Source organism: Arvicola amphibius, chromosome 3, assembly GCF_903992535.2.
Source record: "Arvicola amphibius chromosome 3, mArvAmp1.2, whole genome shotgun sequence".
Taxonomy (NCBI): Eukaryota; Metazoa; Chordata; class Mammalia; order Rodentia; family Cricetidae; genus Arvicola; species Arvicola amphibius.
In genome coordinates this window covers 82,850,234-82,865,705 of record NC_052049.1, presented here as the reverse complement: position 1 = coordinate 82,865,705, position 15,472 = coordinate 82,850,234, and the positions used below count along the sequence as shown (strand labels likewise).

General features: G+C 40.8%; 1 protein-coding gene across 3 annotated transcripts in view; it reads right to left on the bottom strand.

Annotated features, from left to right (window-relative positions):
* The window catches only part of Mtmr2 (myotubularin related protein 2), a 65,335-nt gene that overhangs the window by 1,830 nt on the left and 48,033 nt on the right, over positions 1-15,472 (bottom strand). For all 3 annotated transcript variants that reach the window (XM_038322468.1, XM_038322470.1, XM_038322469.1), the window contains 7 exons: positions 15,256-15,339; positions 12,906-13,055; positions 11,966-12,154; positions 6,912-7,097; positions 6,146-6,352; positions 2,260-2,352; positions 302-415 (listed from right to left, as the gene is read on the bottom strand). In XM_038322468.1, the coding sequence (XP_038178396.1) occupies positions 302-415; positions 2,260-2,352; positions 6,146-6,352; positions 6,912-7,097; positions 11,966-12,154; positions 12,906-13,055; positions 15,256-15,339 (1,023 nt within the window). The remainder of the gene's footprint in view (positions 1-301; positions 416-2,259; positions 2,353-6,145; positions 6,353-6,911; positions 7,098-11,965; positions 12,155-12,905; positions 13,056-15,255; positions 15,340-15,472) is intronic.

Sequence of the window (15,472 nt, the reverse complement as noted above, 5' to 3'; positions counted from 1 at the left end):
AGTGACACCTCTACAGAGTGGTTCTTTTGTTTGTGAACCCAGCACTTCACAGACCTAGGAAAGCAATCCATCACGGAAGTGTACATCTCCAGCATCCTCTACATCTTATTTTGAGATGGGGTCTGTTTTAAAAGGCTGGCCTCAGATCTGTGATCCTTCTCCCTTACCCTCTGGAGTTTTCTGGGATTATAGGTGTGATTCCCTCATCCCCACTTCATGGGTAGAAATAATCTTAGTACATCTTGTGAGGTACAGTAAAACCAAATACATACCAGAGTGAGAGCCAGAGCTCATACTTTACCTCTTTTCCCCTCTGCTGTTCACTGTTACAGAGGAAGGTCCCAAATAAACAGCTGTACAAGTGGTCCAGGATAGTGATGAGGAAATATTCGTTGAATTCAAATGCAGTAGGGAACTGCAAATTGAGCACCACAAACAAACATGAGACATTTTTCAAGTATCATTATCCCTGTCATGAGTAGATTCTTTGAAGCAGTTTTTAACACATCTGAAACTACCTAAGCCATAATGACATTGTCTGTTTTCCTCTGCGCCACTCTAATGCAGCAGTATTGAGTGGACTTAATGCTGGTTTTGTGTCTGCTCTGCCTTGACCCTATAGTTGTGAGCCACTGATCTATAACTTGGAACAATTCTGACAAGTTTGGTCTTACATGCTTAGTTTTCTACATGTCTTTTTTCTTTTTCCTTTTTTTTTTTTTTTTTTTATCTCCCCCCTCTTCCCGCAGAGACAGGTTTCTCTGTAGCTTTGGAGCTTGTCCTGGAAGAGCTATTGTAGACCAGGCTGGCCTGAACTCAAAGATCTGCCTGCCTCTGCCTTCCAAGTGCTGGGATTAAAGGTGTGCGCCGTCACCATCCAGCTAACATGTCTTATTTCTAAGAATTAATATCAAATGTGGGGCTGGAGAGATGGCTCAGAAGTTAAGGACACTGGATGCTCTTCCAGAGGGCCTGAGTTCCAATTCCCAGCAACCACATCCATCTATAATGAGATCTGGTACCACCTTTGGCGTGCAGGCATACATGCAGGCATAACACTGTATACATACAAATCAATAATATCAAATGTACCCAGCAAATGCAATCAGTATATACACAGAAGTAAGTATCTGTACAGCTATGCAGATAACTTACAAGACAAACAGGTCCTTGTGATTCACATCAGTCCAACAGAGAATTCACCCTTACCCAAGCCTCAGTGGGTGTCTTAATTTTACACAACCCAATTTTGGAGAACCATCAAAGGAAGAATTAAATTACCACCGAAAGGTAGTAAAAAGCTTAATTTAATCCATTCTATCAGTATTGCAAAATCATTCAGAAACTTACTTAAGTCTGTATTAGTTTGTGAAAGATTCTACAACAACCTGGAAAAATACTGCCTTGGTATTTTAGAAAAAGTCCCTATCAACCTAACTCAACTCTATGGAGACATGTAGTTTACTGCTAACAGTTCTTTAGATAGATAATAACATGCTTTCAACTTTTGTTTTTTCTTCCTTTTGATTTTAATTATATCGCATTTCTAAAAAGTCTTCCCATCCTATCTGAATAGCACCCTAATTGGTCCCAGCTCCCAGGTTATACCTTGTTAGGGTTTGGTGGATCTACCAATCTGACAGCTGGGCCATATTCTTGCCTTACTTGTTTTACTGGCATGTCTCCAGTGACAAGAACAATGCCTTATGGCTTAACCCTACTCCTAAAACCATTTTCAAGACCCTGAGACTCTGCTTCCTATGGCTAACCAAGTGCTATCTTCTAGTACCTTTCTAGACCAAAACAGTTTACACAACTGTTTCAAATAAGCATGTGCCTAAAAGACTGCTAGAGGGTTCTGATAGCTCCATGACTGAGAAGGGGCTAAGTGATCCCTGCCTTATACTTTCTGTTCCAGCACTTCTTTTAAAACAGTTAAAATGACTCAAAATAGTGTTTGGTTTTGGCTGGAATTAACATAGCTTATTTCTTCAATTTCCTTAGCAAAGTATATAGAGATTTCAGTGAGCAAAAGACCATAGGAGGAATCTTTTCATTATTATCAGTCCCCTGGTTGAGATGCTACTGGTATCCAACTGTTCATTAGTATTTCTCTTAAAAACAAGTTTTAATACCTGACGACAACAACAGTTGTAATCACTGGGAATTCTACCCAAGAATCCCAGGCCAGTCAGTGATGAGGTCTCCCTCCCTCTGGCTTAGAGGGGCTGAGGGAGGGGTCAGTGGACGGTGAGTTACCTGTCTTGTCATCTGCCAGACACAGTCGATAAACTGAAGGAAGACAGGGGATCTGTCTGCATCTGCATGGTTCTTATCTCCATGGCCAACTCTCTGAAGCAAAGAATGATATGTCACATGTAGGGTATTTTATTTAGTAGAATTTTATTTTCTAAAAGTATAATTTGGTTAGTATTTTTAATTTATTCAAAAAGTCTTTTGAAAGTATTGTAAAGTAGAAATCACAACTCTACCAAACAAAAATAATATTCCCACATGCAAACTGCCATATTACTACTTTAATAAATGAAAACCAGATTCTGAAACAGAGGACAGACAGTTCTTAGAGCCCAGATTTTTGTCCTAGAGATTTAACTTCCTGTGATAAGATATTCTTTATGAAAGGTCACTGGACAAAGGGCACCTCCTCAGGAGATAGCTACATTAGCATAAATGTTAAGAACTTTCAGAAATACTTGGGTTTGTTGTTCTTCATACAAATGGGTTCTCACCCACACAATTTGAAAATCCCAAAGCAAGGATTCATTCAGAAACTGGGGTATAAAACTTCTGGGGCAGGCATACATGTCATAATCCTGAAATGTTGCTTTGGTTCACCTTTCCCGGGTGCAGTACTGGTGTTCATGTGTAAATACATACTGCTATTGGTTGTCAAGCTGGGCAGTGGTGATGGGTCACAGTAGGCTGCATCTATTCTATCCTGCCAGATGCTCACAACTGAAGGAAAAGAATCAAGTTTTCTTAAGACAATATCATTGGCAAAACAGAAGAAATTGTTACTAAGTCTTTCCTATGAGTAAACAATCTGTGACAAAATGGAGAAGGCACATGTGAGAATCTGAATGGGAGGAAATAACATTTTCTTGGTAACTGTGGCTCCTAAAAGACTTGAATATTTGATGGATGTTTTCCAAGAATTTGCAGTTTGTTTTCCTTAATGTAAAATACTATAGACAGTATTTGATGCTAATCATTTGAAGATAAAAGTTTCAGTAGACTTTTGCATATCCACTTTTCTGATAAAACCACATGCATATGCCTGATACAGCAGAATGAAATAATAAATCAGGCAGCTCTATATAACTATGAGCTAGTGTTTTCTGGATAACCAATGCATAATGTTACAAAAAATTATAGAAAATGTAGGAGACCAAAAGATTTTAGGAGGGACAAAAAAAAAAAGTTCTGAATTCCACAACCTTATTACTATTTGCAAAGTTTTGACAGATTTCAAAACATCCATAATTTTTCAAAAAGGCTCTTAAAAATTACCTACATGGGGGGGGAGGAGGAGGGAAATGGGAGGATGGGAGGTGGAAATTTTAAATAAATAATAAAAATTAAAAAAAGAAAAAAACAAAAAATTACCTACATAGGATTTTTCTTAATAAACTTCAATAGACTGTAGCATTAGTCACTAGCATGCCTTCTTGACTGGATGGTTTTTATTTTAACAAAATAAAAAGAAGAGTGGAATGGGTGACCAGGGCAAGCAATCAAGGAGTTTATGGTTTTGAAGTACATGGCACTTTGAAGGAAGAATTTGTTTTAAAGAGTGTTTTCTGTTAAGTACATTGTATAGAGGAAAGTGGGAAAACATGAGGCACTAAGGGAGGTGCCTAGTTTTGATTGACAGTTGACATTCAAAAGAGCCAACCAATTTCAAGTGTCAGTTCTTTCAAGTTTCTTATAAACACTGCTAGTAAACCCTTCTAAAGAGTAATACTAAAGAGCATCTATGCAGATACTGACCCACATCCTCAGTGCCTTCTAGGCCTTTAGTACTCTGGCTTCTCTCTCAACTAGACTCTTGCCTTGGTCATTATTCATGCTCATCCTACTTCTCTTTCCTGGGAAGAGGACCCAGTCTTCGCTCTAATTCCAATACAAATGACACAGATGGATAGGGTGACAAGGTTGCTGTTCCCAGATTTCCTGATTCCAATACAGCGTTGAACAGAAGCCACTTAACATCCCATTGAAGAAGGCTCTGAGTCCAAAGCATAGCACAGGGATGCAAAGGTGAAATGTTTTCTCTTTTCAAGGAGGACATAATCTCATTTCACTAAAGAACTGAGATAAATTGTGGTACCACACTTGTAGACAGTTTTAACTAATGCTGGTGGACAACTGGGGAGAGAAGACCAAGGACGTCCATCCTGGAAAGGGGAAGCGTAGAGGTGATGTGGAGGGACAGCTGTGGTCAAATATCTGAAAAGCAACAAGGAATGCTCTTCACTGGTTTCCAAAGCGAGTGTGGCAGGAAAACCTCATTTCATTACCACAAAGGTTTCCAGCAGAGCATCTGAGTGAAACGATGGCCTCAGGAAAGGATATATACTTGTTTCTGGACACGAATCTAAAACTAACTTCACAGGTACACCTTAGCTGTTTTAGATACATACTTTGGATTCATGGATAAACAAACTTTTTATTCCAACTAACAACACATTCTCAGAACCTCCTAATTTTGGAGTTCACTATAAAAATAATCAGCCCAGTCCCCGTGATGCAGACAGAAAACTCCAGGTGCTCAGGATGCTGAGGCGAGATCACAAATAGAACAGGAAAGCACATTTAGGGCTCAGCCTTAGAAATTTGGCAAGACCCATGTCTCAAAACATTTGTTTTTTTTTTTGTTTTGTTTTGTTTTTGGTTTTTCGAGACAGGGTTTCTCTGCAGCTTTAGAGCCTGTCCTGGAACTAGCTCTTGTAGCCCAGGCTGGCCTCGAACTCAGAGATCTGCCTGCCTCTGCCTCCCGAGTGCTGGGATTAAAGGCGTGCGCCACCACCGCCCGGCAAAACATTTGTTTTTTAAGTGGTAGAGTACTTATCTAAGCTGTAACTGTAACTTGTGGGTTTAACCACAAGTTCTAAATAAATAATAAACTTTGAATAATACAGAAGTCAAAATGTTGTCATTTCTGTAAGAGAATCTGTACCACTTTCCAAATTTATGGAAAGCATAATTATGGAGGTAGATTTTAGTCCAAAGGTGTTCACTTTTAGTTAAAATTTTAATTTTATTTTTATATGTGTTTGAGTATGTGCACATGAAGACTGACACCCAAAGACCAGAAGAATGTTAGATCCTCTAGCACTTGGGAGCCACCTGACCTGAGTGCTGGGAAATGGGCTCCAATCCTCTGCAAGAGCAAGTACTCTTAACCACTGTGACCCCAGAATATTTTAATCCATTATTTTGGTTCCTAATTATTTTAGACCCTGATCTACATTAGCAACTATATATATATATATATATATATATATATATATATATATATATATATATATATAACAATTAGTAACTGAACCACTGTCATTTTCATACAAGCCCAAAGGGGAAGCTAGCAGTATTTGGAGGGACAGCACCACAGCCATTAGTAACAGCTGAATTTCTAGGAAAGGATCACGAAAGGTCAGAGGCCTGACAGATGGTCCACCCTGGGTTCAGAATGCATGATGTTAAGAATATACTGACACTTTACCAAATATAGTGCTCTTGAGATAAATGGCCAATTTTCTATCTTGCACAAGATGCTTATAAAACATTGAAAATGAAGTTGCTGAATGGCTCAGTTAATAACGTATTTACCACAAAAACAGTAAGGCCCGAGTCTGGACCCAACACCTAAGTAAGAGTGAGGCATAATGTGCCCGCCTGTCACCCCAGCATAGACAGGCAGACATGGCAGAGCTCTGGCTTTGCTGTCTAGCAGCCTACCCTGAATCTGTGAACTGTACTTCAGTGGAGGACCATGTCTCTAAATAAAGGGTAGGCAGTAACTGAGGAAGAAAACAACAACCCTTGGCCTGCACACAAATGTAAATGCCCACATGAGCACACAAAGCCCACACACACAGTAAAATCAAAGTTCTTTGCTCACCAGTTGGAATCGATGTCCAAAGCTTAGCCACTCTTTCTCGACAAGGACCTCAAATCCTCGGATGGTTCGATAGTATCCGTCCAACATGAGCATGGCCAGGGAAGTGAGCTGGGCTGTGCGATCCCAGCCATCACTGCAGTGCACCACCACAGACGTCTTCCCTGACTCCACCTTGTCAGCAATCCTAAGAGCGCCAGCAAGGATGAGCTGGAAACAAGTTGTAAAACAACAGTTCAGAAAAACACTTCCTAAAAGAAACATATTTGTTACATATAACTACCTCAGTCACAAGGCAAGAAGACACTTCCTAAAAGAAACTAATAGTTTGTTACATATAACTACCTCAGTCACAAGAAGCATCCATAAACAATCAATAAACAGGAGGCAGGTGCCAAGGCTCATGCCTATAATTCCAGGAGTCTGAGGTGGAGAACTGCTTGGACTTCAGAATGAGAACTTGCCTCAAAACCAGGCGAATAAATGGAAGAATGGCATATAAGGTGGGGTGGAGTTTGAGAACCAAAGAGACTAGAAATGGGTATAATATGGGGAGACTGTTAGAAGTGAAAGATACTACCATCTTGAGCATGGAGAAACAAGATGGAAGAGGAAAACAAGAAGCAGCAGAAGCACGCAGCACACAGGCTGCAGTCCTGTCAGAACTGTGTGTTTAGCCGCTGGCTCCACTGCTCAGCAGGTCCTGCCTGCTGACTTCAGTTCCAAGAGCCAAGGGTGGAGGCTTTGAGAAAAAGCAGCAAATTCGAACCTTAATGTGTTCCAGCCAATGCGTAGATTCCAAATTAGACAACCAGTGAGTTTCCTCGATGTTGGGGTACACAATCTCCTTAAGCTTCCGTAATGACTCTCGCATAACATGAATATTGTGAATATCCAGAAAAACGAGTTCTGCATTTTGATAGGCATCTTCACTTTCATAGCCTCCTCCCTTTGCCTGCAAATGGCACACATCACAGAAAACCCATTACAAAAGGCCGTAAAATTTCTAAAATTTATGAAATAGGACGAACACTGCTGAGGATAAGGAAAACCCTTGGGAAACAGGGGCCAGGACTACCTGGAGTAGACACACACCACCTCACACCATGTCTGAAATGGAACCTGTTCTAAGCCTATGTGATCAGCACGATAATTTTCCCTAACTAACTACTTACAAAAACTTCCTTTCAAACTTACTGAAATAGTCAGATTATCAATTCCATATGCACAAACCCTATACTGGACCACTTAAGCTTGTTCTTCTTTTCACATCATTTCACGTTTAAAAATAGAAAAGGGATGGAGAAATGGCTCAGCCATTAAACGCTAGGCTCACAACCCAAAAATAAAAATAGAAAAACTCATTGTAGCCTTCTGACTTCCAAGTTAGTGTTGTATTGCTGTGAAAACACTTGAAGGATTTGTTCGGTGACATAGACCTCACAGTCACTTCGACAGGGTTCAGGTTCACAGGCAGGCCCCGCATTTCCGGAGTATGGGGTTCATCATGGGCAAAGAGCATGGCAAAGGAAAACCATTCACCCATGTCAGCCAGGGTACAGAGAAGAGGAGCAGGAGGGACAGAGGGTCACCCCTCAATAGTACACCCCAAGCAGTCTGCTTCCTCCAGCTACGCTCCATCTTCTGTATACTAACCATTCTGAAATCTAAAGTCTGAATCAAAAAGTGTATGGACCCACTGGGCAGGTCAAAGCTTTTATCTCTCAAAACGCCCTCACAGAAACGCTAGCTCTCTTTTCAATCAAACTGACAAGATTAGCTTGCACAGTTTACTTATAAGCAGCTAATTCTTTTTAAATTTAATACATAAAACAGCATAAATCTATAAAATAAGAAAATACATGCTTTTCAAAACAAGCTATAGCTGAAAAAAAAAATCTGATTTTCCCAAGTTTAATATTATACTTTTATGTTTAAAAAAATCCTCCATCGGCGCATGCCTTTAATCCCAGCACTTGGGAGGCAGAGGCAGGTGGATCTCTGAGTTCAAGGCCAGCCTGGTCTACAAGAGCTAGTTCCAGGACAGGCTCTAGAAACTACAGGGAAACCCTGTCTCGAAAAAACCAAGAAAAAAAAAAATCCTCCATCTTGCCTAACTCATATATAAAAATCACACTTCTGAGGGCCTTAACTAAAACAAATTGGGAGGATAGTGGAACAACTCCACTAATATGATCATGACTTTGACACCTTTGAATTTAATTCCAAACTAACTTTAAAAATTGGTCAGATTTCTAGTCTATAGAGTAGTTTATATTCAAGACTGTTACAAAAATTAATGTAGTAATTCATGTTAACAAAGATGACTTCTGAAGAATGAGAATGGTATTATAGTTTGAACATGTCACCCATGGGTTTATGTACTGTATACTTGGTCCCTAGCTGCTAGGACAATTTGGGGGATTGTGGGAAGATGTTTACAATGTGAGGCCTTAGAAGTTGTCTCTCCCAGCATGCTCACAGTGACCCTGCAGCTATTCTACCCCAGGATATAAAAAGTTAACTAACCAGGTAAGACTGAGGATAGAGAAATTTTGTTGCAATGAACCTCAGAAGATGGTAGTGGTAACTACTGGCCTTACTAGGCCATCACAGAAACAGAAGGAACACACACCACCACGGCATGGCAGTAGCTACTTTCCAAACCCACGGCAGACAAGGGACAGACCACGAAGGGCTGTGAGTACACTACCTGCGTGGATCCGTTCTTAGGGTAGAGTAAGTTATATCTCCTTTAAGTATTTCTTTAAAGGGCAACTAGAGAATAAAACAGGAAAATCATTTAAAACTAAACTCTACTGAGTCTCAAAGTATCAAGTATAGGGAAGTATAGGGCAGACTACCAAGAGCCCTAAGGGCTGACCGCCATCAGTGAATGGGAGGCAACAGACTGTAATAGATACAGGTGACCTCAGTCAGAAGACCCTCAAGAAAGTCATAGTTCTTAGTTTTGTTTTGGTTATTTTGCCTTTCTTCTCTAATCTTAGAAGTGTAGTTAACCCAGCCATGGTAGCTAACACCTTTAACCCCAGCACTCACCAGTCAGAGGCAGGCAGATCTCTGCAAGTTCCAAGCTAATCTTGGCTCTACAGTGAGAGACTATACCAAACTGGGAGGGGCCCTTCCATCCTGAAAGCCATGTGCTAAGAACTAGAGTAGGTCTAAAAGGCCAGCACCATAATCTCTACAAATTCCTACCTGAGCAGCCAGGGCCCCTTTCAGTTCTAAGAATTAAGAAGCATTTACCTGATTATTCGAAGACAAAGCATCTCTTTATAAAAAGATTTCAATCAGTATATTTAAAAGTACTACTTTAACCCAAGTTAATCAAAGTAACTCAGATTCAGTGGTCAGCAGGGGCCCACAGAACAATGGAACCTAAATCTGAATAAACCTTAGGTTTGTCTCAGAGATTTGGGAACAAAATAAAAACAGCTTGCATAACAAGCTGTTATGCAGTCAGGTAACATGGAAGGAAAAGGTGGACAGGCAAGAGGAGGCCACACAGCCAGACCCCTAAGACACTGAGCAGAGTATTCTGGAAGAGTGGAAAGGGCAGAGTGCAGAGATGTGCACCTGTGGAACAGCATGAAGACGTGTGGTGAGTGCAGGGCACGAGGGGCTGCCTGAGGGTCCCGGCCACCGCAGTCCCAGCTGTGGGAACTGCTCTTCCTCTACTGCTGCACACTTCACACCTGGGGTTCGGGATTTCCAGAGTGAGGTGTGGGGGAGGGAGAGTGACCACATCAACACTTTGCCCTACCACAGTTGCTGCCTTCTAATCCTTTTCTCCTCCCAGATGACTAAGTCTGACTCTTGCTTTTATTCAAGGCTTAGAATTTAGGGAGGAAAATCAGCACTTGCTAGAGAATACATTTGACTTCCTGGCTACAGGCTTCATTTATGCATCTCATTCTGTAAAATATCAAGAAGGATAACATAAAGAAGAAAGACAGTTGGCGATGTGCAGTGTGTTAAACAGTGTAATTTAAAGTCACGATAAAGCATGTCTGTAGATGATGCCTGTTTGATGTTCACAGTACAAATGAAAGTGATTTTACATGTTCAAATTATTAAATCCTCATTGAATGAAAGAATTTTTCATTATAAAATCTTTTATGATGAACTTGGTTGTAGTTTTAACCCCAATAAAGGTACTCAGCTTAACTGATAAAAAAATGATAAAACCAAATAACCATGGTTCACAGCTGCAGGGACTGAGGCTGTCATGGCCCTCCCCCATCTCATCTGCAAAGAATATCTAGGCTTACAGCGCCCTCGTGTCAACTGTGCGGCTGCAGAGTGAGGACTGTCCTCCTCCATGAGTTAAGGATGGCCATTCAAGCACCACTCATAATGGGAGGTCAAAAAAACTATTGTTTACTGAGATTATTTTCAGACATTAAGATGACATTAAAGTTTTCATTGACATAAACTGTGTTAACTTAAAAAAATTATTCCAGCAATCTTGTCTACTTCCAATATCCAGGAGGATAACTATATGTTTTTCTTTGGGTTCACCTTCTTATATAGCTTCTCTAGGATTTTTTACGAATTATATGCTCGATGTCCTTTATTTATGGCTAGAAACCAATTATGAGTGAGTACATCCCATGTTCATCTTTTTGGGCCTGGGTTACCTCGCTCAGGATGGTGTTTTCTATTTCCATCCATTTGCATGCAAAATTCAAGATGTCATTGTTTTTTACCGCCGAGTAGTACTCTAATATGTATATATTCCACACTTTCTTCATCCATTCTTCCACTGAAGGGCATCTAGGTTGTTTCCAGGTTCTGGCTATTACAAATAATGCTGCTATAAACATAGTTGAACAAATGCTTTTGTAATATGATTGGGCATCTCTTGAGTAAATTCCCAATAGTGGGATTGCTGGGTCCTGGGGTAGGTTGATCCCAAATTTCCTGAGAAACCTCCACACTGCTTTCCAAAGCGGTTGCACAAGTTTGCATTCCCACCAGCAATGGATGAGTGTATCCCTTACTCCACATCCTCTCCAGCAAAGGCTATCATTGGTGTTTTTGATTTTAGCCATTCTGACAGGTGTAAGATGGTATCTCAGCATTGTTTTGATTTGCATTTCCCTGATTGCTAAGGAGGTTGAGCATGCCCTTAAGTGTCTTTTGGCCAGTGCTTTTACCTACCCATTGAGACGGTGGGACAGATCTAACGGGAGACCACCAAGTCCAGTCGGAGTGGGACTGATGGAACAGGGGACCAAACCGGACTCTTTGAATGTGGCTGACGGTGGAGGAGGACTGAGAAACCAAGGACAATGGCAATGAACATGAACTCTACAGCATGGACGGGCTCACTGTGAGCCTTGTCAGTTTGGTTGCTCACCTTCCTGGACTTAGGGGGAGCTGGGAGGACCTTGGACTGAACATGGTGAAGGGAACCCTGATGGCTCTTTGTCTTTGGAGAGAGGTGGAGTGGGGGTGTGGGTGGAGGGGAGGGGAGGGAGGGGGGAGGAGAAGGGGAGGAGATGGAAATCTTGAATAAAAAAATGAGAAAAAAAATTATTCCATTTCATTTCAAATATTTATGGACAACTACACAGATCTGGAAGTGTGAGCAAAGCTTATCGATGTTCCAAGTTCAGGGGTATTTTAAAGCCTTTTCTTCACTTCCTTAGCTAACCACATTAACTAAGTCAGCGTCATCACCTTAGCGTAGTCTGACCTCTCTTGGCCTCCACAGGGTCTGACCACAGGCTACAGCACAGACAAGGTGAGCCAGCACCAGCAGCAGCAACAACAACAACAACAACAAAAACAACTCACCTTATTGGCAACAGCATTGACACTTGGCCGAGCATCAAATATAAATATTTTGTGCGACTGGGCGTTGGAGTCCATGACGGCCTGAAGGTATTTCTCGTCCTCTCTGCTGCGCTTCCCACTCACCCCCACCATGGGTTGGCTGCAGCGAGTGACTGTGGCTTGACTTTCAGGGTGAATCCAGGATAAAACCTTAATGAAAGGGACATGATGACACCGCTTCCCTGACTGTGAGGCTCCTAGTGAGCAGACCGCGAGCCGACAGCTGAGGGGCCCTCAAGATGCCAAGAAAACATGTCGCCCTTCTTTATGGCCAACTCTGCCTTGTACAGAATTGCCTACTTCCTAATCAGATACTGTTGTAAAACTTATTATTGAGAAATCTTGTTTTTTAAAGGTACATTAAAGCCGGGCGGTGGTGGCGCACGCCTTTAATCCCAGCACTCGGGAGGCCAGCCTGGTCTACAAGAGCTAGTTCCAGGACAGGCTCTAAAAAAGCTGCAGAGAAACCCTGTCTCGAAAAAACCAAAAAAAAAAAAAAAAAAAAAAAAAAAAAAAAAAGGTAATTAAAACAGAGCTAAACAATCCCTGTCTTGCTTTTTATTGTTATATCAGTAAAATTATAAAGTACTCAGATTCTACACTTTTGCTCCTAATATTATTTCATCTGCTCTACTGAGATACAGTCAGTTATACATCATCAATTTGTAAAGTTTCCTATTTTCTTGGGGAAAAAAGCATTTATTGTCATGACTAAAGAATATATATGTGATACAGAATGGTAACCAATGCACAGGGCAAACTTTTTTTAGTTAGGAGCTAGGCAATTCTGTTTTAACTTATAATTTGACTCAGTCTCTGATATTCTCATATAAAAGCTATGACTATTATCTTCCTGTACTGAAATGTACCTACATTTCATCAATGCGCATGGCCTACTTACTGGGATTCGACCTCGCGACCTGAAAGATGCCACTCTCTTTAGCTCCTCATCAGGAATGTTTGCTGGCACAACCAAGAGGGAAGGATATGTGTCACAAAGTTCATAGCGTTCATTTATCTTTGTTATTCTCCAGCTCTCGTTTGGAATTCCCTAAATGACATAAAACACAAGACAAACTGTCAGCTAAGACAGAAGACACACCAGGACAGTAGTCAACCTCACCGCTCTCCAGTTCTCATCTGAAGACTGCCAGGCTTTTAGGAAGACACATATTTTAATGGGGGGGTGTGTGGGGAGAGTGCATTTGGGGCAGGGATCAGATAAAATGTTTAGTAGCCTACTGATTCATTAAATACTATCAGAGGGTATGAGCCTATGCTACGCAGTGTCCTGCTCTCCCCAGAGCCCTCTAGGTCGTGACTAGATGACCTGCTCTGCTGTGGTAGATACACAGGTGCACATCCTCTAGAACTGTCAGGAAATGTTTCCATTTCACTTCCAGTTCTGCAGGATATATAGAATGACTGGCAAAGAATTTAGTTAGCACATTTCATTGTACAACCTGCCAGTCAAACTTTTGCCTTCAAAGACAGTAATACAAAGAAATCAGCTATTATTATTGGTGGGGAGTGAGCACAGGGAAGGGTAAAGTTAGGGACCACAGCTCACCCACTGAGACCAGAGGACAGCTGACTGCAGCTGGTTCTCTGCTTCCATCCTGATGTGAATTTGGGGGACTAAACTCAGGTCTCTAAGCTTGTGTGCTTAATGCCATCTCTCCAGCTAAGAATAATTCTTTCTTCAGCTACTTCTGAGCCTCTGGGTCTGGTGTTCCAAAGTGACCCTGTGTCTGTGTGGACGTCTTTACAGGCATCACTCACAAGATTGGCATCTTTCCTTAGTCTGACTGACTAGTCCTAACTTACCTACTGAAATAAGATTCTGCAAACTCAAATCCTAACTTTCACATCAATAACTATTTGAGCACGGACAGATCACTTAATGTTTCTATGCCCCAATTTACTTGTGCAATGCAGATAATATTTAGTACTTTTACACCATGTGCTTAAGTACCATATGGTTTAGTAAATAAAACCAGTATACAAACATTTGTTAGTTAACACAGAGAGTACACACTGTAAGCAAATTCCTTCCTTAGCCTTCATGCGTTGAATCATCCAACATTCACTTGTCTATGACATGTCAGGCACTGCTACATTCTACATTCTGATAACACAGCAGTGAGAAAACTGTTCAGTACCTTCCCTATTGGAGCACAAGCAATAACAATACCAAAGAAACAGCAGATGACTGCTCCAAAAAGCAGAGGAAACGGATCCAGTAAAGAAAAACAGACGGGACACACATGGCCTTAATAAATACTTATCAAGTTTAAATAAATCAAAGATGAGTAGAAAATATCTGAAAAGCTATCAACAGAAATTAAACTTTGATCTACATGTAAAAGGGAGATATATAGCTTAGTAACAAATTATTTGCCTAACATATGTGAGGCCATGAACCAATCCCTATTGCACAAGCATGCAAGCAAATATGAACAGAAAAGACCCACACACACATACACACACAGTTAAATTGTAAGGACATTGACCAAACTCTCTCTCTCTCTCTCTCTCTCTCTCTCTCTCTCTCTCTCTCTCTCTCTCTCTCTCTCTCTCTCTCTCACACACACACACACACACACAAGTTAAAAATGTTTGGGCACTGACCAAACACACACATACACACACACGCACGCATGCACGCGGGAACTGACCAAACATACTTGTGTATACACACACACACACACACACGTGCGCACACACACACGTGCGCACACACACACACACGCACACACACACACTCTGAAGTTAAAATAGATGGGCACTGACCAAAGTAAGTCAATACTGTCCTTAGCCCAAGGGAAAGTATTACTCAATCGTCTGTAAAGAGTAAAATCTAGAATCTTGCAGAGCTAAATTAGAAGCAGTACAATTAACGTTTTTCATAATTAAATTATAGGATGCCTAAGAAGAAAAAAACTGAGTGAATAATTTTAAGGCATATAAGAACATTAAATTTTATACATACTGATCCCATTTTCATCTTTATACTGAGCAAACATTTTTTAGATAAAGTGATACTTAACAACTCCTAGGTAAGTAAAGATCCATAGATCACTAGTGTATTCTGGGAAGCAACTCAAAGGAAAGGAAAAGAAGCCAAGCAGACCAGGGCCAGCCTTCACTTACACCAAAAGGAAGAGACGGTGAAAGAACACCTTACTTCGACCTACTACTTGTAATGAAAATAATATAGAACACAAAAGCTGGAACACAAAAGCACGTACCTGCCTTCTGTACTCTAGAAGGGGGTCATACAGTTTCCACCCATCTTCAGGAAATACTTCTTTATACTCAAAAGCAAAAAGAGGCTACAAAATAAACAGTTAACAGCTTTAAAGAGACATTTAAAAAAGTAATCAGAAATATGTCCTTAAAGGGTTATAATTATTCATTTTATTTACTTATCTGCAAGAGTATTTAACATTGCCCCTTTCTAAATAG